General features: G+C 44.0%; 1 protein-coding gene and 1 long non-coding RNA gene across 6 annotated transcripts in view; one reads left to right on the forward strand and one right to left on the reverse strand.

Annotated features, from left to right (window-relative positions):
• Window positions 1-7,355, forward strand: part of ZNF445 (zinc finger protein 445) — a 29,376-nt gene extending 22,021 nt beyond the window's left edge. For all 5 annotated transcript variants that reach the window (XM_070575649.1, XM_070575645.1, XM_070575644.1 and 2 more), the window contains one exon: window positions 756-7,355. In XM_070575649.1, the coding sequence (XP_070431750.1) occupies window positions 756-2,917 (2,162 nt within the window). In that variant the 3' untranslated portion in view covers window positions 2,918-7,355. The remainder of the gene's footprint in view (window positions 1-755) is intronic.
• A 10,484-nt stretch (window positions 7,356-17,839) lies between these two features.
• Window positions 17,840-19,165, reverse strand: LOC139075958 (uncharacterized). The gene is made up of 2 exons (XR_011527024.1): window positions 18,906-19,165; window positions 17,840-18,531 (listed from the first exon to the last, which is right to left on the reverse strand). It is a non-coding gene; the product is annotated as an uncharacterized lncRNA (long non-coding RNA).
• Between the last annotated feature and the right edge of the window lie 3,467 nt (window positions 19,166-22,632).

Genomic DNA, 22,632 nt, shown 5'->3' on the forward strand with positions numbered 1-22,632 from the left:
CCACTGGGCCGGCCCCTCCTCTTCTCTTTTGAAGGTCTTTTACACTAAGTAAATGATGGAGAACTTACTCCATTGTTTGCATAAGGAAGATCCTTAATGGTCTTGCTAAGAAGTGCTGGGCCCCTGGACTTCTCCCCTCCAGACTGGCCCATTAGACATTTGTTTCTGGCCCTGCCCCTTCCCCAGTGGCTCTCTCAGTACCAGTTCTTGCCCACTGGAGGGCTTCACCATTTCTCTTTTCCTTTTATTGATGCTGCTCTTCAGCCCTTTGCTACACTCCCGCTGAATCCCCCGTACCCTCCCCTTTCTGTTCTTTGGAGCCCTCATCCTACTCCTGCTCCTCTTCTTTTCCTGTTCCCTCCCCCATGACAATCTTGATCTCCAGTCCTTTGAGCCAGCCCTCCTTGGAGACCCACCCCTCGGTTTTTGGGGACCTTCCTATCAGGCTCTTATGCTGTGATTCCTCTCCCCTCTCTTGCTGTTTAACACTCCCCTCTCAACCTTTTTAATTTTTCAACTGAATGTGATTCTGCATATGTCTAGCTGCTGTGCCCATCTTGCTTCTCCTCCTCCCCCTCCCCTGTCATTTGGGATACTTGTCCATGTTTTGCTTTATCCCTAACTATTTGGAATGGTATTGGCAGTCAGGCAAAAGCCTCACCACCCAAGTTCACGGCATTTTTTTATCCCTTGGTGCTTTCTCCGGTTCCAGGGGTGGGAAGAATACATTCTCTTGTGTTTTTGTTTTGTGTCAGGAGATGAGCTCCAGATTAAAACAAACAAGTTCATCTTAAAACACGAACCTTTGCAAGAAGCAGAAACCTTAGCTGTGCCATCAGGATGTCATGCAACAAGTGTTTCTGAGGGAACAGGGCTCAGAGAATCTTTTGAACAGAAGAGCAGGTTAAAGGAGCAGTGTGGAAACCCTGTAAAAGAGAGAGTTAAGAAAGAAGAGACCAATTTCAGTCACAGGGCAAGAAAAGAATTTGAAGGATCAGGAAGAAGTAATAGTCTTAATCTAAAACATGTTACCTATTTGAGAGTTCCCAGAAGGAAGCGATCTCTTAAACATGGCCATGGCAGACACTTTAGAGGGAGTTCATACCACTGTGACTACAAAGATTATGGGAAAGGGCTCAGACTCACGATTGGCGGGTTCAGCCTGCATCAGAGAATTCACGGTGGACTAAAAGGGAATGTGAAGGATGCGCATGGAAAAGACTTCAGCCTTAGCTCTCATCACCAGCGTGGGCAGAATCTTCACCCAGCCGCGACATTGTATAAGTGCAGTGACTGTGGGAGGACCTTCCGTAATAGCTACCATCTTGCATGTCATCAGAGACTTCACACGCAGGAGAAACCATTTAATTGTAGGGTGTGTGGGAAGGCCTTCAGGTGGAGCTCAAACTGTGTGCGACATGAGAAAATTCACACGGGTGTGAAACCTTATAAGTGTAGTCTATGTGACAAAGCTTTCCGACGCATGTCTGCCTACCGTCTGCACCAGGAAACCCACGCTAAGCAGAAATTTCTTGAATCAAATCAGTGTGAGGAAGTTCTCACTCATGGCTCAGGATTTGATCATCATTTTAGAGACCAAAGTGGGGAGAAACTCTTTGACTGTAGCCAGTGTAGGAAATCCTTCCACTGTAAATCATATGTTCTTGAACATCAAAGAATTCACACCCAGGAGAAGCCCTATAAATGTACCAAGTGTAGGAAAACCTTTAGGTGGAGGTCAAACTTTACTCGTCATGTGAGACAGCACCAAGAAGAACAGTTCTATAGTCAAAACGAGCGTGGGGAAGGCTTGAGGCAGACTTCCAGCTGCAGTGAGCCCCAGAGCGCCCCCACCGCGGAGAAAGCTTTCCCGTGTCAGCAGTGCGGGAAGACTTTTACTCGCAAGAAATCTCTTGTTGATCATCAGATAACTCACACAGGGGATAAACCATACCGATGTAGCGAATGTGCGAAAGAATTTAGTCATAGGACAACGTTTATTGTTCATAAGAAGCAGCACGCCCTTAAGAGGAAACCTAAGGATGGGCCATCTCTCAGTCAGGACAGAGCGTTCCAGGTTCCTGAGGGCACCACGGAGGAGCCCTACAAATGCAGCCAGTGTGGCAGAGCCTTCCGTAATCACTCATTTCTCCTCATCCATCAGAGGATTCACACCAGAGAGAGGCCTTATAAGTGCAAGGAGTGTGGGAAAGCTTTCAGATGGAGTTCTAACTTCTCCCGACATCAGAGGATTCACGCTTTGGAAAAGCAGTACGAGTACCATGAAAGTGGAAACACTCCAGAACTACAGCCACAAATCCTCACTGGCGAGAAACGTTTTTGGTGCCAAGAATGTGGGAAAACCTTTACACGTAAACGATCTCTGTTAGATCATAAGGGAATACACAGTGGAGAGAAGCGCTATAAATGTAATCTGTGTGGGAAATCTTACGATAGAAATTATCGCCTTGTTAATCATCAGAGAATCCACACTAAAGAGAGACCTTTTAAATGTCAGTGGTGTGGGAAAAATTTCATTGGGAGACAAACCCTCTGCATTCATCAGCGAAGGCACACTAGAGCGGCACAGTCTGAAGGCAGCCTGGCTGGGTTGTCGTCCTGCCACGATACAGGGGTGAGTTCACAGGAGTTAAAACCAAGTGGGGAGAAGCCCCTTAAAGATTGTGAGGAAGCTTGTGACCAGAGCTCCAGGCTCGCTGGACTCCAGAACACACCCATTGGAAAAAAGTGCCACAAATGTAGCACGTGTGGGAAAATTTTTAAGAAGAGCTCACAACTCATTAACCATGCGAGATTTCACACTCGAGAGAGGCCATTCAAATGCAGAGAGTGTGGGAAGACCTTCAGGTGGACTTCAAATTTGGCTCGGCATATGAAAAAACATAGTGGGGATTAACTTGGGGCCTGACAATGGGGTGAGGGGATCCTAACTGCCCTGCTGGAGAGCTCATAATTGTAGGCAGTGCAGGGAAAACCTTCACAAAGGCCTTTCTGTTTGGGAAGCTAGTGGCAGAGAATCTTGAGGCTTCAAAAACTCAAGGCATCCAGCCTCCTACCTGCTGGAAAATGAGATGCTGGGGAAGAGCAGCAGCTTGTTCGTTGGGGTCCTTCTGGAGGCTTGGGCCCCCAGGCATGGCCTTTGCACAATGGCCTGGAGCTCCCCCAGCCAGGTCTCCTTCCATAACTCTAAAGGTTATTCTGTATCTCCTTCCGTAACTCTAAAGGACTTTAAAGAGACCATTGCCCTTTGTGGTTCGACAGAATGTCTGTGGCCTGGTAGGCTGTGGCTGCTGGGAAGGGGCCACTTGGATCCTAAGTTTCTCTTTGAGTTTGGCCTGTGATGGTGCCCATTCTGTTTGACCTTTCAAGCAGCAGCAGAGAGAACTCCTCCTTGTCTCCCTAGATGCCTCCTGGAAAGTTCTGGCATGGCTTTAGCCTTCACAGCTGGCTTTGGATATCTGCTGTGGGCATAGAGTTGTCTCAGCAGCCAGCGGAGGAGAGCAGGGTGCTGGGCTCGATCACCTGGAGAATGGAGCTCTACCAGTGCCCCGTCGCCGTCTCTGTCCCACAGGTGTGCACAGCAGCAGTGGTCCATCTGTAAAAGGAAATGTGCTGAGCACCTCCCGTATGCCAGGCACTGTTATGTGTGCCAGAGACCCAGCAGTGACTGGAACAGACAGAAAACATCTGCCGTCTTGGATCTTTACAGACAATAAACAAATGAGATAGATATGGTATTTTGGATGGTGATGTGTGTTGTGGACAAAATGAATCAGAGAAGATGGAGAGGGAGTGCTGGATTGGGAGGTGGGTTGTGATTTTTAAATAGGCTGATCGGGGAGGGCCTTAACTGAGACGGTGAAATTTGAGCAAAGACCTAAAAGAGGTCAGGAAGTGAGCCTGTCGGTCTCTAGATCTAGGCACAGGAGGTGGGGTCTTGTCTGGTGTCCTCAGGGAATGGCAGGGAGGCCCTTGGGCTAAAGTGGAGTGTGCCAGCTGGAAGAGAGGTGGAGGGCCAACCCGTGTGAGGATCATGGGTCTTCGCTGGACCTTGGGGTGCCTCAAAGGGAGGTAGGGAGCTTTTGGACAGTTTTGAGTTGAGGACTGTGTGGTCTGAATCTGTATTACATTTCACAAGGGTTAACCACAGACCTAAGGATTCAGTAAAATTCGGTGGCTGAAAGAGTTTTATGCAGTTATCCCTGCTCCCAGTTTCCATGAATGGGACTCCCCCAACCCTGCCCTGCCCGTGTCTGAATTTGGTACAAGACCTTCAGCTCTCAGCAGATGTAAACACTTGATTATTGTGTTGTATCTTTGACCTCTGCACCCTGCAGCATCCTCTTACCTTCGTGTAGCCTTCTCCATGCATTGGGTCTGCTGGTGGCATTGAGTTCAACCCAAAGGTACCAGTTCATGTGTATGAGGCCCTCAGGAGCAAAGGTGGCCTGGTGTGGGAGGCACCCCCTCGCACTTGCCCACTCGTGTTGAAGCAAAAAGCAAGAATCAGCTCAGTGATGTAAGGGTAAAGGAGTGGTATTTCTAAAGTTTATGTCAGTAGTCATTGCTTCTGTTTATTGAAGAGCTCAGATTATAAATATCAGAACAAATGTCTTGCCCAATAGTAGAGTACTGTCTCAGACTCCATTTACTGCTGTGAGCAGGGGCACGCTCCTGGGGCAGGCTGTTTCTTGTACTGAGAAGAAACCAACTTGGACATGCCCCCTTTAGTAGAGTATGGGTAATCTTACCCTCTCTGGATTGTCAGGGGCAGGTGAAAGTGACAGCTCTGACGCTGTGTGGTGATGTCACGTGGGATGGGCAGGGGGTAGTGGAGAGAGATACTGGGGCAGCATCTCTTGGTGTTCTGGTGCCCATTCAGCTTTGTACTCGGGAAGGTTTGGTCCTCTTGGCTCTGCCTCTCTCTTGCTTCCTACAGCAGCACCTGCTGCAGCCTGGAATCTGGTGTCCCATCACTGTCACCGTGCCGAAAACTGGCGCTAGAAGTAGCTGGGCAGGGACCAGAGTCGCATGTGTTGAGGGCCCAGGGTTGTGGGAAGGGCCTTGGGGTCATCAGAGCTGGATTCCAGGCTCAGTGTGCCTTTTCTTGGCAGGATGATCTTGGGCAGGTCACTGCACATCTGCGCTTATTTCCTCATGTGTAAAATTTGAGTAACTGGCTATGCTACCTGACTCCTGAGATTGGCGAAAGAGGGCTTGGTTTCCTGGGGCTCTGGGTTAGGTGGCTGATCTGTAAGACCAGAGACCTCACAGAGCTGCAGCTCCCTGCTCCCATCAGCTGATGCTGCAACCACAGAAATACCCCTTTTCTCTTGTGCCACCTGGCACCTCACAGAGTTCCTGTCCCAATAAGGGAATTTTTACTGCCATTTTTATAAAATGAGATATACTTATTTTTAAACATTCAAATCAAATTTTAAAATGTACAAAGAATGAAATAAAAGTCAACAGAAATCCCTCTATACTGAGGCGAGCCATTAATGTTTGTGATTATACTGATGCAATCTGCTAAATAACCTGTTTCTAAATAATTTTAATTACATGGGTAATATGTGATCATGATAGAAATGTTAGTAAATACAGATTAGCTAAAAGGAAAAAGAAACACCTACCTACTTGGAGCTAACTGCTAAACCTTTTGGTGTAATCAGTGTTGGATTTGACTTCGTTGTCCTTCCCTGAACCTCCCTGGCCTGGCCTGCCTTGTGCTGTCTCCCTTCGCCTGGAGTGCCACACCCCGATCCATGCTGGCCCAGGTCCTCACTCTCAAGGCCCAGCCCTTCCTGACCCCCATCCCTCTGAGCCCTCTCCCCTGCCCCCACCACTCCTGGTGCCAGTATCCTGCTCTGTTAGGTGATATTTGGGTTTCCAACAGTTGTGCCTCCCTCTGCAGCCGGGCTAAGCGCTCTGGAGGCCAGGGTAGGCTGTTCATTTGTCTGTTTGCTGTGCAGAGGAAATTTTGCATAACATTGTCGTTGTTAAGGAATATAGAACTGAAGTCAGTTAAGTGAAGTCAGGATTGGAGTTTTTTGAAAAGGCCCTGAGTGAAATGTTGACTGGAGGCCACCCACAAGTGTACTCCTGCTAGTTAGGAACCCAGCTGTGGGTGGTTCTGAGCCATATGGCTCCAGTTGACAGTTTTTCACTGCCCCAGCCCACAGTTCTCATCAAATACCCCTATCCTGGCCTGGAGAACATTCAGGCTTCTTCTGGCCCTGCACAGCCTTCTCTTGCTCCCTAGGGGCAGCTGGGGAGAGCCAGATGGGCTGGAACTCCACAGAGAGGAGTGGGCATCAGACGGGCTGTCAGCCACCTCTTCAGTGTGGTCGGCCCCACGTTTGCTAACAGAGACTTGTCAGCCCAGAGTTGTGAGGAGAAGCAAGCACAGGAAATGTAAATTACTATGGACCATCTCACACTCATCAAGTTGGCAAATTTTTAAAAGTCCTAGTGTGGGTAAGTGTGTGGAACAATGGGAACTCACTGCTGTGGGAGTGGAAATTGTGACAACTGCTGTGCCAAGCAATTTGCAAAATCTTGTAAAGTTGTGTACACTCTACCACCCAATGATTCTACTCCTGAGAAACCCTAGAAGAACTCCACGTGAAGAAGGAGATGTGCATAGGATTGTTGATTGCAGTATTGTTTAGGTAGCAAGATTGGGACAAGCCTAAATTTCCATCAACAGAAAAGCAGATAAATAAATGGGTTGTTTTTGGTACTTTGGGAAGTGAATGTGAAAGAACTGGAATTACATATTTCAACACAGATAAATCAGAAATGCTGAGAAAGTTGCAGAAGCTATATCCAATATACCATTTATGTAAAGTTAAACATACCGTGTATCTATGGGCACATTGTTTAAACTTACTTGTGTTTCACTTTTTCTGTAAAATGGAATAGTAGTCCCACAGACTTCACAGGGTGATTGGGGCGGGGGGTGGTTAATGAAGTAATGCATGTAAAGGCTTAGAATAGCGGCTGGCATGTAAGTGTTATTGGCAGAGGGTAAACAGTGGTGTTATTGTTTTGACAATAATGTATTTCCTGTGGATTCTAATTATATGAACTAAGATTGTATAAAATCATGCATTGGAATGATGTGTGAAAGTCGTGCTCTGCCTCCCCTGGGTGGGAGCTGCTGATGGAATCAGGGAGGGTACATGTGGGCTTCAGGTGTGTTTGATTTTGTTTTAAAAAATGGTGTAGATGGGTCAGCATGTTGATTTAACAGGATAGTGTGGCAGATTCTTTTTTTTAACTGTTTGCTTAAAATATTTAAAAATAAAAATATTCTTAAGGTTTGGCTCTGACATTTTATGATTTTGTAGAAATTCTGGCTCTGCCATTTGTGTGATGTTACTTAGAGTGAACCACTTAATCTCTCGAGGTCTCAGTTCCCTCACCTGCAAAGATCAGGAGCACCGCAAATGGCTGTCAGTAAAGGAATGGTTCAACAGGTGGGTGTATCTGATGGGATACCATGCCACTGTTAAAAAGAAGGAGGATGTTCATGTATTGACGTGTGATCTCCAAGACATGCAGTTTACAGGAAATTATAAGCTCTATTTCTTTTAATTCCTCCTTGCCTAAAAATAACAAGTGAACCCAGAAGCTATAGACTTGTAAGTTTAAGAAATGGGATCCTGTGGACAGAGACGCTTAGTCAGCCACTGCAGTTTGTTAGGTAGATCAGGAAAGGTGAGTAAACATTTACGTACCAACTAGCACACCTTTTAAATTAATGCTAACCATGCTAAGAACAACAAAGAGGTTTTGTGTCAGGAGCCAGAACCATATCAGTGATTTTAACAAGAGAAACTGACAAAGAAGCTTTCGCTAGATAAATATCTAAGTAACTAAAAAGGCAAAAAGAAAATGCTAAGGTATCCTGGAGGCAGTAACTGAGAAGCAGCTACGACCCCAGGACTGGGGGAACTGTAGTAGAGTCTGACCCCATTTTGGTTTTTTGAGGTTCATAATAGTTTATATCGTGAAATGTCAGTTGTACATTATTTCTTGACTGTCACCAAATAAGTGCTCCCCTTTACCCCCTGTGTCCACCTCCAACCCGCCTTCCCCTGGTAACCACTGAACTGTTTCCTTGTCCATGTGTTTGTTTATATTCCGCGTATGAGTGGAATCATACAGTGTTTGTCTTTCTCAGTCTGGCTTATTTTGCTTAGCACAATTCCCTCCAGACTCTGACCCCATTTTTGATGATAGCTTTCAAGCCCTCCTGCTCCCCATTTTGCCTCACATCTGGCTGAGCTGATAAGAAAGCCCAGGCACACCCTCTCAGCACCTGAGGGGGAGTTTGTGCAAACCCTGGCTTTTTTCCTTGCCCTGGAACCCTCACCCCTAACCACAATAAAAACCAGAGCCGCGTGCTCCTCCTTTGAGTCAAGGCAAACCGACTGGCTTGGGTGCCTGTCATGCTCTCCCTAGGGAGCCTCATGTGAATAATAAACTCTCTCTTAACCTCTTGATCTGTGTGATGTCATCAGTCTCAACATCTGAACCAGTTTGGGGTGGTGGTGTGGTATTGATCCCACCTCCACAGGGCAAGCTACAAAGCCAGGAACGAAGAGAAGTGGTTAGAATTGTTAAAAGGAGGACACTGGAAGAGAGCCCCAGTGTAGCCGAATTCAGACCTATGAGGAGGAGAGCACTGCTGGGCTGACACGTGTCTGAACTCAGCAGAAGGGCCACGTGTTGGCAAAAGTGCAAACTGGACTCAATTGCTGCTACCAGAAGGAATTGCCGCTGCTGCTGTGATGAAGCCTTGGGAACAGCAATCAATGCCCATAAAAAACTAACCAGGAGGAACAAGTCCCCTCTTCCTCCTTGTATTAGGATGGGATTCTCCAGAGAAACAGAACCAATAAGATGTGTGTATATATATAGAAAGAGATTGATTATATGGAATTGGCTCGTGATTATGGAGATTATGGCAACCAAAAATCTGTAGAGTGGGCTGGCAGGATGGAGACTCCAGAGAGCCAATGTTCCAGTTCCTATCCGAAAGCTGCTGTAGGACCAGGAGGAGCCGGTGTTGCAGATGAAGTCCAAAAGGCAGTCTGCTGAGAATCTTTTCTTGCCTGGGGGAGACCAGTCTTTTTGTTCTATTCAGACCTTCGACTGATTGGATGAGGCCCATACACATTATGCAGAGTAATCTACTTAAAGTCCACCAATTTAAATGCTACTCTCATCCAAAAACGCCCTCACAGGAACACCCAGCATAATATTTGACCAAATATCTGGGCACCCCGTGGCCTAGCCAAGTTGACACACAAAATTAATCATCGCCATCCTCCAACGTTGTAGCTTCTCTCTTAATATTCCTTGATGGCAGAAGCTGACAGAGAACCAGCTGGCAAAAAAGACGTGGATTGAAGAGGTCCAACCCCCTCATCTGAAAAGCATCTATAGAAAGATGGGTTTGAAGCAGAGAGGCAGTAAGCTAATGACTAGCCTAGCTTTCTTGAATTATTTTATCTTAAAAATTCCTAGGATGTTCGACCTAGAAATTTGAGACTAAAAGTACTTGTTAAGGAAATTATGTGTGTTTAAGTTGTGGACAACTGTTCACTTAAAGGTGTAAATTATGTCATAATCAGTTGACTTTACCTGTGGACCTTGTAATAAGTAGCTGTTGGCTGTGACTTTACTCATCTTGTTGTAATGAACTCAAACTTAATAAAAGCCCCAAGAAGAATGTCTCAAAATTAAGAACATGGCTAAAGATATTTCTCTTTATAAGCATTTATTTTACAGCAAAATTAATAAATTTTAAATTTAATAAGTAACTTTAATAAATACAGCGCAGAATCCTGATTTGCTTCAAATGAAGCAGCGATTTAGATGATCAGGCCACAACAGAGCACAGGGGACAGGAGACAGCAGGCTCCTGTAGCCCTGAATTCTAAGAGAAAACTGATTAAAAACGCAAGCTTGCCTCCATTTATGTCCCATGGTTGAACCATCTGTCTTTCTTGTCCAGCTGATCTGGGAGCACATCAGTTCATGCCTTTTGCTGTGAAATCCGTTTAAAGTGGGTAAGGCAAAGAGACTGTACGCATCTGGGTCTACTGACTAAGGGTCATGGGACGTTCAAGTGGTTTCAACAGATGATTACTGTTGGTGTGAATCAAAGAAGATGGTAAATATATTGGAAAGAGATAGAGAAAATTGGCTTAAGTATGGCTGTTTTCCCTTTGTGAGTTTAGGTTTGAATGAGAGCAGCAAACAGACGGCCCTCAGATGTATTTAAAATGGCCATGGAAGCTTCTGCCCTGGTGAGAAGAGTCTGAAGAGTCGTTACGTACAGAAACCAATACTAAATGTTGAGGTCAGCAACCCCAGAGAAGCGTACTTTTACGTTCATTCAGACGTTTCCACGTACTAGTTGTACACATGAATCTTATTCGTAGAGAAAATAGAATGTTTGGGGGAAAATCCACAAGTTTTCCTTTCTTTTGATCCCTTTAGAATTAAAACAATTACTCTATGGACATATAAGTTTCTTTCATCAGATTGTCAGCTGAGAAGCTCATTCTGCCAAGGTGCATGCTAGTGTGTACATAAGCAGGAATTTTTATACGTTAAAAAAGAGAAACGAGGTAGTTCCAGAGGAGAAGGAAGTCTGGCTGGAGCCGCGAAAGCAAGCGTGGTGGCTGCATTGTCGCTGGAAGGAGCTGTGTGGGGTGGGTAGGAGGTCTTGCCGCACTGATTCTAACTGCACGAGGTGGACTGTAGAAGGTCCAAGTGATAAGCCTTGGTCACTAGCACTGCAGTAATCCACTGTGCGATGACGGTGTTTCCTGTCCTCAAATGCATCATTCACACACTATGAGGCTTCAACCCTAGGATGACTTTTCACTTGTCAGTGGTCACATTAGTTGGACCTGGCAATCTTTTAAAAATGATTTTAAATATAAAAGTAACCCAGATAGTCTGGTCTCAGATTGGCTGAACACTGACAAGAGACACAGCTTGATCCACGTTCTTGGGCACTGAACACATTTAGTACTTGACGCTGCCTCTGAGGTGGTGGTGGGCTGCCTCAAGTTGAGAACAGATTACTTTCCTATCTACTTTGTTTTTTAACAGACTTGGGAAGAACATGAAAACTGTCAATGAGTTCATAATTTAGTTTAAATTATTTGACTGCGTTTCCTATTTTGAGTTTGATCAAAATTAACTGCAAAGCAGAGTTAAATCCAAATAGTGTTGAACAGATAATTATTTTTCTCAATGAGAGGAGGCCCTAAGATTGTAAATGACTTGACCTAGAGAACTGCTTCTAGTTTTAGAGGGCCCTGTGAAGGAAAATCAGGAGGCTTAGAAGGCAGCTCTGGGTAATAATTCTGGAAGTATGGTGTAAGTAACTATATTTTAAAAATATTTTTCTTGTGCAACGTAACAAAGTATATGAAACAAAAATGTAAAACTCAATGCAGTTTCATAAAGTGAGCTCCCCTGGAGTCACCAGCCAGACCCAGAACTAGAGCTTTGCAGGAAGCCCAGAAGTCTCCTGCCCTCCCCAGTCTCTTCCCCTTCCCTTCCTACAAAGCAAACCGTCTTCTGATGTATGATAATCATCGCCTTGCACTTCTTTACCTTTTTACCACCTAAGCACACTCCCCTAAACAGAGTTTTACCTGTTCTTTGTTTTGAGTGTTTTTTAAATAGTTGGGCTCATACAGTTTGTATTCCTTTGTGTCTGATTCCTTTTCCTCTCAACTTCTGTTGTTGGGATTCATCCGTGTTGTGTACTCTGTTTGGTTCTTTTCGCATGAAGTAGGTAGCATAGGCAATCACATAAGATCTCAGCAGGTTAGCTTTTCAAAATTCTGACAAGAAGACTAGAAAATAAAATGCCACAGGAAGGAAAATTGATATTCTCCATCACTCAGCACCCTAAGCTTTCTGGGAAGCTAAGCCTCATAGTTTTTTTGTTTTTGTTTTTTTGGTAAGGAAGATTGGCCCTGAGCTAACATCTGTTGCCAATCTTCCTCTTTTTGCTTGAGGAAGCTAACATCCTTGAGGAGCTAACATCTGTGACAGTCTTCCTCTATTTTGTATGTGGGATGCACCCCAGCATGGCTTGGTGAGTGGTGTGTAGGTCTGTGCTGGGTATCTGAACCGGTGAACCATGGGCCACTGAAGCAGAGCACACAAAGTTAACCACTACGCCACTGGGCTGGCCCCTGCCTTATCGTTGTTTTTATCTTTCCAGATGAGATAGAAGGGGATGTTTTGGATATGGAAATTTTGTTGAAGAAGGAAATAGGACAGGCAACTCAGTGGAGTCTTAGGAGCTACTCCTAGAACCCATGTCAGGCCCATGTCTGTGGGGTCTGGTGGGGACACAAGGGAGATGCCCGGGGAGGAGGAGTGGGGAAGGTTCAGGAGTTAGGGAACAAGTTCTGGATCCTGATCTCAGAGGGGCCGGACCTAGGGAGAGAGGGTGGGAAGGTCAAGAACCATCAGCTCATTTTCCTCCTCACCAAAGCAGATATATCTGCTGCAGGTCCAGGGCTGGCTTCATGGGTGTGCAAACTTGTGCATTTGCACAGGGCCCTGTGCTTAGCCTCACACTCGCTTTAACGCCCTGTTGTCACTGCCCTGAAATTCGGAATAATTTTGAACACTTTGCGCTTGACCAGGCACATTATGTAGCTGGTCCTGATCAGATTCAAGGCAGCCCCAAACTACTACTCGGAGGGCTGGCGCCGAGGCCCCACTGAGGGGTGTGTGACTGCTGTGAGCTGAGAATTATCTGAGGCTCGAGGGCAGCCCCTTTGGAAAACGTTTTGTCAGTTCCGCAAAACATTAAACATAGAGTTACCACATGACCCGGCAAATCCCATGTAAAATGGCCTCTGGTGGCCCCTTTAAGCGTACAGAACATAAATATTGGAAACATTGCAAAGAGTGGAATTTTGGAAAACACTGTTCACCCTAACCAAATTGAACCCAGTTTATTTCCCACACTGGCATGTTGTGTGTCTAAGCAACGTTCAGAGGAGTTTCTACTTTCTACAGAAGATCTAATTACCATAATATCATCAATATAATGGACCAGTGTGGTGTCCTGCGGTGGAAAGATGATCAAAGCAATGTGAACTAGATTGTGACTGGGGTTGTGGAGCTGATGTAGCCCTGAGGTAGGATAGTGAAGGTGTACGTAGCTGAGAGCAAACTGCTTTTTGATGGTCTTTACTAACAGGTTTAGAGGGAAAAAAAAAATTCACTAGATTAGTAACTGCTAATCAGGTGCCAAATGTGTTGATTTGCTCAGCACCAAAACCACACATGGAAACAGCAGCTGCCCTCGGAGTCACTGCTTAAGTTTATAATAAACCCCTGTCACTCTCCAAGATCCATCTGTGTTTTGCGCAGGCCGCGTAGGCAGGTGAATGGGGACGTGGCTTTGTCTTTGACGGTGTCACTAATCTCGGCAGGCTCTCCAGGGGTGCAGTATTGCTTTTGTCCACTAGTTTTGTAGGTAGAAGCAGTTCTAGTGGCTTCCACTTGGCCTCTCACCATCACAGCTTTCACTCTATGGGTCGGGGAACCAGTGTGGGGATTCTGCCAGTTGCTGAGTATGTCTATTCCAATTATGTATTCCAGACTGGGGAAATAATCACAGGATGGGTTCAGGGACCCACTGGGCCTACTGTGAAATGGATCTGAGCTAAAACTCCATTGATCACCTCACCTCCATACTCTGACCAGGAGACCATAGTGGCATTTTGAGAATCCTGCAGTTAGTGTCAGTTCAGGACCAGGCTCTAGCAATCCCAGAAAAGTCTGGTTATTTGCCCTTCCCAATGCACGGTCACTCTGGTGAACGTCCCTGGGGGGCGTTGGGGTAGATGAGAAAGACTAAAACTCTAAATTGTTCTCAGTTGTAGCAGGGGCCTGCTTCAAAGGGAGCCGCTTACCCCTTACTGAAGCAGATCTGGGTCTGTGATCTAGCTAAGTCTGGGAACTGAGGGATGGACTGTCACTGTTTTGGTGATTCAAGTCAAACTTCTATCCACTACACCTGGAGAATCTCCACTTACTCAGATCCAATAAAGCTTTAGTGGGCTGCCTCCCGTTTCAGTTCTAGGGTCACCGTGATCAGCTAGCTAACGTCAAGGACCTCCCTCTGTGGGTCAGACTCTCCAGATTACTGCTCCCTCTGCTGTCCCTTACAGTAACCACACCCACCTTGTCTTTGGGGACTGAGTGTTACCACATGGTCCCTGCCTCCTCAGGATTCCATCGTCCCCACTGCATTTAGGAATTCCAGTTCAACGGTAGCAATGCCCATCGTCTGTAGATTCCCTGGGTTTTTCTATGTAGATAATCTTACCAACTATGACTACCGGCTGTTTTGTTTCTTCCTTCCCAATCTTTATTCTTTTATTTCTTTTACACGTTGTAATGAACTGGCTAATTTTACACTATTGAATCCTCATCTGATTCCTGATTTTAAAGGGGATCATTTTAAGGTTTCACTGTTAAGTATGAAGTTTTTTGTATGATTAAAATACTACCTTTATTGTGTTAAGGAAACGCTCCTCTATAGTTTTAGTTTGCCAATATTTTTAAAAATTATGAATGAGTGTCTTATTTTATCACAGGCTTATTCTGCTTCTGTTCAGATATGGGGACTTACATGGATTTCCTAATGTGAAATCGTTTGTGAATTCCTAAGATAAATCCAAACATGTATTTTTTAAAGCATCTATTGTTGGATTCAATTTGCTAATATTTTAAGTGGATGTAAGTGAGGCCATCTTGTTACACTAAATGACCTTTTCCTAGTTAAAACCCTTCTAGCACGTAATCATTATAAATTATTACACGTTTTCATGATTTCCTGGCCCTGATCCTGTGCACATAACCCTGCTGAGGGATTCTGATAGCTTTGTTCTTGACAATCTTAACAAATTTTCCCAAGGAATAAGACGGCCTCCAGGAAGAAGGAATACCTGTAGGATACTCATCCTCACTGACAGAAGAAAAGAACAATGAGGGACCCTGGAGTCTATCATGCCTGAAGGCAGACCTTTCTAAACCCCCTCCTTACTGCTCATTTTCCTTACATAACTGCCTCAAGATTTTGTAATCCTTTTTTTTTTTTTAAAGATTTTCTTTTTCCTTTTTCTCCCCAAAGCCCCCTGGTACATAGTTGTGTATTTTTAGTTGTGGGTCCTTCTAGTTGTGGCATGTGGGACGCTGCCTCAGCATGGCTTGATGAGCAGTGCCAAGTCCCTGCCCAGGATCTGAACCGGCAAAACCCTGGGCCTCCCAAATGAAGCACGTGAACTTAACCACTCGGCCACGGGGCCAGCCCCTGTGTGTGTGTTTTAATTTGTCCTGCTTCATCTAAGATGTTCTTTTTCTACTTTTGTTTTAGATGTATTGAAGGCTTTAAATTCAATATTTCCTCTATACCATACTAGAAGTTATATTCACTTTCTATTATTTGAAGAGATCATGCTTTTAAAAACCATATACACACAGTTATACTTCTATTAATTTGTAAGGTTACTATCTCTACCTCAATTACTTTGAAACACTATCTGTAATAATTCTCCATCTTTTTGTTTTATTTTTATCCAATTAAAAAATTAAAATGAGCAACTACTATTTATATAAAGTTTTATAAAGCAAAAATTAATAATCAGAAGCTCAAATAGATCTCCTTGAATCTCTCCCACTTCCTTTTCTCATTTAACAATACATCATGGGCTTCCTTCCCGGAAGACACTCTCCATCTTATTGTCTAATATTTTTATTTTATTTGGTTTTTATCCCATAAACTAGACATTTTATTATTGTTTTATACAATGTTTACTACTGATGTAGACATCTTTATAGTTTACTTTTGCCTATTTTTTAACTTTGTGTAAACGGAATCATAAAGTCTTTTTCATCTTTTGCTCAAAATTATGTCAGTTTTATGCAAGTCACTTTGTTTTATTCTCATTGTTTTGTGATATTCTGTATGCTAACACCACAACTGATACCCAGTCCACTCATGACGGACAGTGGGCTCTTTCCAGTTTTTGTCCTGGCAACGCCTATGTCCGACCCTACGAAATACCGCCGAATCGCAGCAGTCCCTCTTGTTAACTCTTGATTGTGCCAGATTTCTTCACATTTGCCAATATGACAGATTTGTTACAAAAAGCCACACAATCTTCTCTTTGCCAGCAGTACCAGTGTTATCTCCTGTAAAGGCTGCCTCTTCATTAGCCACAGCTCGTGACTGTCTTGGTTGAGTGTACAGAAGTGATTAGTTTTTTCACACTTGCAAGGCAACAAATTATGCAACTGTCCATGTATGGCAGGCCACAGAGGGGAGTCACCCACATTAGCAACACTCTGGATCCTTCCACCTCTCCTGGCATACTGGCTAGCTTCAGCCAGAGACCACCTTTTTTACAGGACTTTGCTAAAAGCAGCCAAGAAAACCACCATTCTGGATTCTTTTTACCATTTTCCTAAAGCCACAAATTTGGTTAAATTATGGTCTACCCTCCAAATTAAAGAAGACTGCAACCTGGCCAAACATTTTACTTGAAGCACCAGCCTCCCAGTCTCTGCCCAGCTCAAAGCTGGGTTTCTGTTATTAGGGAAAAGTGGAGAATGGACACTGGCGGACACTCACCTTGTCTCCATTATAGCTTCCTCTGGCATCATTTTCTTTTTCCCTGAGTAACATCCTTTAGACCAATGGTTCTCAACTAGGGGGCATTTGGCAATGTCAATTTTGGTTGTCACAACTGGGAAGAGGGTGACATCTGGTGGGTAGAGGACAAGGGCACTGCCAAATATCCTACAATGCACAGCACTGGCCGACCTCCCTGCGCCCCCCCCCCCCCCCACCAGAAGGGATTATCTGGCTCAAAAGTCAAGAATCCTGAGGTTAAGAAACGCTGCTTGAGACATGCCTTTAGTCTAGGTCTGATTGTAGTGAACTTTTTATCTTAAAAGTCTTTATATTTCCCTAATTCTTGAATAATTAGCTGAGCACACAAATCTGGGGTGATAATTTTTTCTCAGTATGTTAAGGATGTTCCACTAAACTCCATCATTGATGTCATTTATTTATTTTCTTTAGCTGCTTTCAAGAGTGTCTTCAATGTTCTGTGGTTTTGCTACAATGTAACTAAGTGTGGATGTTTTACATTTTCCTTTTTTTTAAATAATTTTTTTAGATTTTATTTTTTTCCTTTTTCTCCCCAAAGCCCCCCGGTACATAGCTGTATATTCTTCGTTGTGGGTCCTTCCAGTTGTGGCATGTGGGACGCTGCCTCAGCGTGGTCTGATGAGCAGTGCCATGTCCGCGCCCAGGATTCGAACCAACGAAACACTGGGCTGCCTGCAGCGGAGCGCGTGAACTTAACCACTCGGCCACGGGGCCAGCCCCTACATTTTCCTACTTGGGATTCAGTGGGATCCCAAACTCTGAGAATTCCTGTCTTTCATTAATGTTGGAGAATTCCCAGTCTTCAGTCTGATGTGGCCTCCCCCCTCCCTGTTCTATCTCCCCAGAGCTTTCTCTCTCTGTGTTCTGTATGTTGTCAATTCTTCCAATTTCCTGTCTCCGCGTCTCTGTGCTCCTCCAGGAAAATGGCATTGCGGATCTTGTTGAAGTTCACTTACGCCTTCTGTCATCTGTGTCCTATCTTATTTTTAATCTATTGACTTCTTATTCCTAATGATCATATTTTTTAATTTTTAAAATGGAAAAAGCTCATGTTAGCACAAAGAATGAAACACGATATTGTTTTAAAAAGTGTTTAGAAGAATTATATATGTATATATGGAAAGCGATAAAATAAACATTCAAGAAAGGCTTCAGTATTAGATTTTGAGACATTTTAAAGGTCAAACCAGGTCATGATTTGTGACAGGCTGGAAGCCCCTGAAGACCCTGTGCAAGGTCCTGTAAACAGCTTGGAAGACGGCTGTCTGGGGGCTGAAGGATGTCACCTTCGTGGACAAATCATAAAAGTAGGAAAGCCCTCGGGCTGGGACAGTGCCTCGGTGGGAGGGAAATGTAGAGGCCAGTGGCTGAGGGCGCGGTACCAATGGCCCACCTAGTGGTGGGAGGCCTGGGGATGGAGAGTGGGGGGTGCCCATGTCTGGCAGAGATCGAGGGCTCTTGGCAGCAGTAGGCACCTGGCCAGCGCCAAGGCTCCTTGTGCCACTTTCTCTTAGGGAGGTAGCAGCAGGGGGCGCCACTGGATTCAATGTCTGTGTAGGGACAAGAGGTGGGCCTGTGAGACAGGGAGGAGCCACGTCCCCAGCCCCACATCCAGGCAGGGGTCCACGTCTCAGGCTCAGCAGAGAAGCAGGAGGTGGCGCAGGAGGATCTATCTTCCATGTAGGGTAGGTAATTTGTGCTGTGACTTCATTTACCCACATAAATGTAGGTAGAGGCCTGCTCCTGGACCCCGTCTGGCTTCTAGACATCTAAAGGAGAGGAGAGAAAGCTGGTGAGTTCTCCATCAGTGGGCAATGGAGGGATCCACCACTCACACAGCATGGGTTCCAGAAGCCCATGATATGTGGGCTTGAATAAACTAACCCACGCCCCAGGGGAAGGCAGCTTTTCTGACACTTCAGAAGCTTTTCCAGGAACACGAGGTCCCATAAGCTGTCCCCAGTTAATTCTGAGGTTTGATCAGACCTTCAGTAAGAAACACACTGAACATCTCTAAGTCACCCACTCCTGCTCTAAGTAACTGACACATGGTTGCCAAGGGCATTTCCTGTGAATTTATGGGTTCTATTTCTTCATAAGGTATGAAGTGGGATCTTTCCCAGGGAAGTCTGAACGTCCTTACCTTCTAGGTTAGAGTAAGTTTCGAGGTCTGAGCGGCTTTTCAGCTGTTTGATGCTGGGTGGAGAAGGTGGATGTGAGCAGTGGGAAGTCTTGGGGCCTGGAACTGGAATGCTATGTGGGTTCCAAGGCCATGTTCAGTGGGTTTGGGGGATGGAAGGCTGCAAAGAGAAAGAGCACGAGAAGAGAATTCCTCCGCCAGAAGACCGGCAGTCCCTTCTCCACCCCACGGCGCTCTCCTTTTATTCTCTGGCACCAGCGCCTGGCCTTTATGACATCGAGGCCCCTGGCCAATCACAGAGCTCACCCTTCGCTGTCACAATGGGCTCTCCAAGGCAGTTTGTGGATGAGAGCACCTTTACTCCAGTATAAATATGTACTTCTTTGCTTTTGCCAGTTGCCATGCCCGAGTGGGGGCAATTATTTTAGTCATATGAACTTTAATTTCTGGGAGATTTAATTTACTTTTTGGGAGTGGCCTACATTTTAAGGGTGAATTTACTTCTGTGATATCATTTAAAAATATAAACAAAAAATTAGGTCAGCGCTATCCAAGGGAATGGCTAAGAAGATAATTTAAGAGTATGCTAAAAGCATTGAGAGTTAACGGAATGATTTGATGACAAAAGGAACCTCTACTATTTTGGGCATTAAAAAACTTAGGCATTTTTCATGAGAGACTGTATTAGTGTTCTCCAGAGAAATACAACCAATAGGATGTGTGTATAATTATATTTTATAATAATGATAAATTTATTATTATTATTAAATTTATAATAATAAATGTGAGAGATTTATTATAAGGAACAGGTCACATGATTATGAAGACTGAGCAGTCCAGGCCCAGGAGAGCTGATGGTATAGTTCTAGTCCAAGTCAGAGGCCAAGGCGGGACCAATGTCCCAGCTTAAAGACGGTCAGGCATAGCTTTCATTCTTTTCAGGCCTTCAGTGGACTGGATGAGGCCCACCCACCAGGGAAGGGCAATCGGCTTTACTCAATCTACGGATTCAAATGTTCACCTCATCCAGAAACACTTGCACGGCACATCCAGAAATAATGTTTAGCCAAATATCTGGGCACTTTGTGGCCCCGAAGAGACAGAACGTTTAATTTCACTCCTTTGGCACATTATTTGTGTAACAAATCGTAGTAAAGGAACAATTAACCTACCTTTGTACGCATTTACGCATACACAGATATAGAAATATATACGTAGGTAATAAAGTTTTTAACTGTAGCTTAAAGAGAATTAACTTACCTGTGTATTAATGAAACATATATCATATCAAACTTATCATTTGAATGAACTGTAACAACCATTTGAAATAACGGAAAATCACATCTGTGTACCTGTTTCCCTCTGTAATGACTGTATCCTGTACAATTAGCCATCTACATGAATTACTATCTTTAATTAGGGTAACCAATATTTTTTTTAATAAGAGAAACTTGGGGGGCAAAGTTAAAAATCACGCAGCTATATATTTCTGAGTATCTCATTTTAAAAATTAGAGAAGGCAAAAACAAACATATATGTATCAACATCCAAAGGTATTTGCATATTTTGTTAATTTACTGACATTTTAAGAAATAAGGACAAATTATATTCAATAGCCAATGTTTTTGTATTTTTTCTTTTTAAAATACATGTAGATCCTTAAAGATTACTTATTAATGGATTTAGTTCTAAGTTCTTAAAAAGTAGTTAAAAATCTGGAAATTACAATTTAGCTAAAATCAAATCTTTGTAAAATGTAGCATTGTAAGGAATTTCGAAAATTAAACCCATTAAAAAGACATCCATTATTTTAATTAGTTAAATACAACTTTACGCATATGATTTTTTTTTCTGCTTTATTTCCCCAAACCGCTCCCCCACCACACAGTTGTATATCTTAGTTGCAGGTCCTTCTAGTTGTGGGATATGGGACGCTGCCTCAACGTGGCCTGATGAGTGGTGCCATGTCCGCGCCCAGGATCCGAACCCTGGGCCGCCGCAGCGGAGCGCGCGAACTTAACCACTCGGCCATGGAGCCGGCCCCTGATGTTTAATTTTAAGCAAGTTATGGAAATAGTGGAAACATATTTAACTCATAAAACCAATGTAGGAAATTTAGGAAGTTTGAATCATGAGAAATTTTACCTTGGTCTTAGACAAACGAAAATATTGTACTGTTTCTTAAAATGATAAATTAACAAAGACTAAATCTTGCTAAAATTTTTCTTTTATTTTGAATTTGATGCCTTTTCTTATTGTCTCATAACTAGTTACAAGGGCTAGTAGGTATATATACTTTCCTTTTTTTTTTTTTTTTTTTTACTAGATTACTGGTTTATTATAAAAGGATATAACCCAGGAACAGCCAGATGGAAGAGATGCTCAGAGCGAGGTGTGGGGAAGGGTGAGGAGCTTCCGGGCTCTGTGCACGCGCACCGCTCTCCCCACACCTCCCCACGTTCACCAACCCGGAAGCGCCACAATATAAAGAAACATAGTTTAATAACGTTCCTTTCTTTGTCTTGTTTAGACAATTTTGGCTTTATCTGAACTAAATATTCCCAGAATATATGGATAACAATGCATTTTTTGATGAGTAGATCTTTCAAGTTTGCAAGAGAATCATTTTTCTCTGTAGGGAAAGAGGAGAAAGTTTCCATGCACACACACTAAAGAGAAAGCCATATATCTGGTTTTCACATACTTTGGGTCCTGGACAATTCTATCAAGCCATAAGATTTTTAAAGCCAGCACTGATTAATTCCTGATTTATGGAAAAGAAGGAAGTGATGGCTCCCGCATGAAAAAACAATGATCTCTTGAGATTTGTTTCATTTTTTGGTATCTAAAGTCTGAAAATATATGGCCAAATGTGACGGTTATGCAATGGTGTCAGCCAACATTTTTGTTTACCTGACATATCTATGATTTCTGACTTTGAGCCATTAACAAACTGTGGAGTGAGCTTTGGAACTGTCAACATCGGAAGCTAACCTAAACACTGTCTAAATGTGCCGATGAGGGAGAAGATCCTCATATCTTACGTTAGTTTTAGCTAGAGAATATTTTAGGGAGGGAATTTTTGAGTTTAAATTGAGTTTAAAATGCCTCTCATACCAATTAAAGAAAGCAGACAATTGGACAGTAAGAATTTTCCTTTGTTTTTGTTTTTCCTTTGAAGACACTTCTCAAATGAATAATTTTGTCCATATCAAAATTCCTCAAAAGCAGCCAGTATGATTCCTAATTATTCTTGGCGAAATTGAGCCAGGTAGAAAGACACGCACAGGCACTAGCGTTATAGTGCGAGGACATACAGCGAGCAGGTGTTTGGTGTGAAAGAGGCAGCGTTTAGATGGATAAGACCCCAGAAAGCTGAATGTGTCCGTACATTGGTGCTCAAGTAACTTTTCGTCTCAGAGCTTGTTAAAGGCCAGTCATCACCAATCAGAGTTTTCAGATGCCTGGAAGACAAAGCTCTCAGAGCACATTTTTCAAGAGCTGGATGCCGTGGTGGGAACGAGTGAAATCTTAAGCCTGATAACATTCCCAGCAAGCTGAGTTTCCAAGATCGGGTGGAAGAAGGCGATAGCATGAGTTCACATTTCCAGGGAATCTGCCCTCGTGTGGACAGAGATGGAGGTGCTGGGGAAAAAAGGGGGAGGCTCACTTGGGCCTGGGCAAGCAGCAGGAGGGGACGAACAGAGCAGGGAGAGAGGGACAGAGGGCT

The sequence above is a fragment of the Equus przewalskii genome, chromosome 15 (assembly GCF_037783145.1).
Source record: "Equus przewalskii isolate Varuska chromosome 15, EquPr2, whole genome shotgun sequence".
In the NCBI taxonomy this organism is placed as follows: domain Eukaryota; kingdom Metazoa; phylum Chordata; class Mammalia; order Perissodactyla; family Equidae; genus Equus; species Equus przewalskii.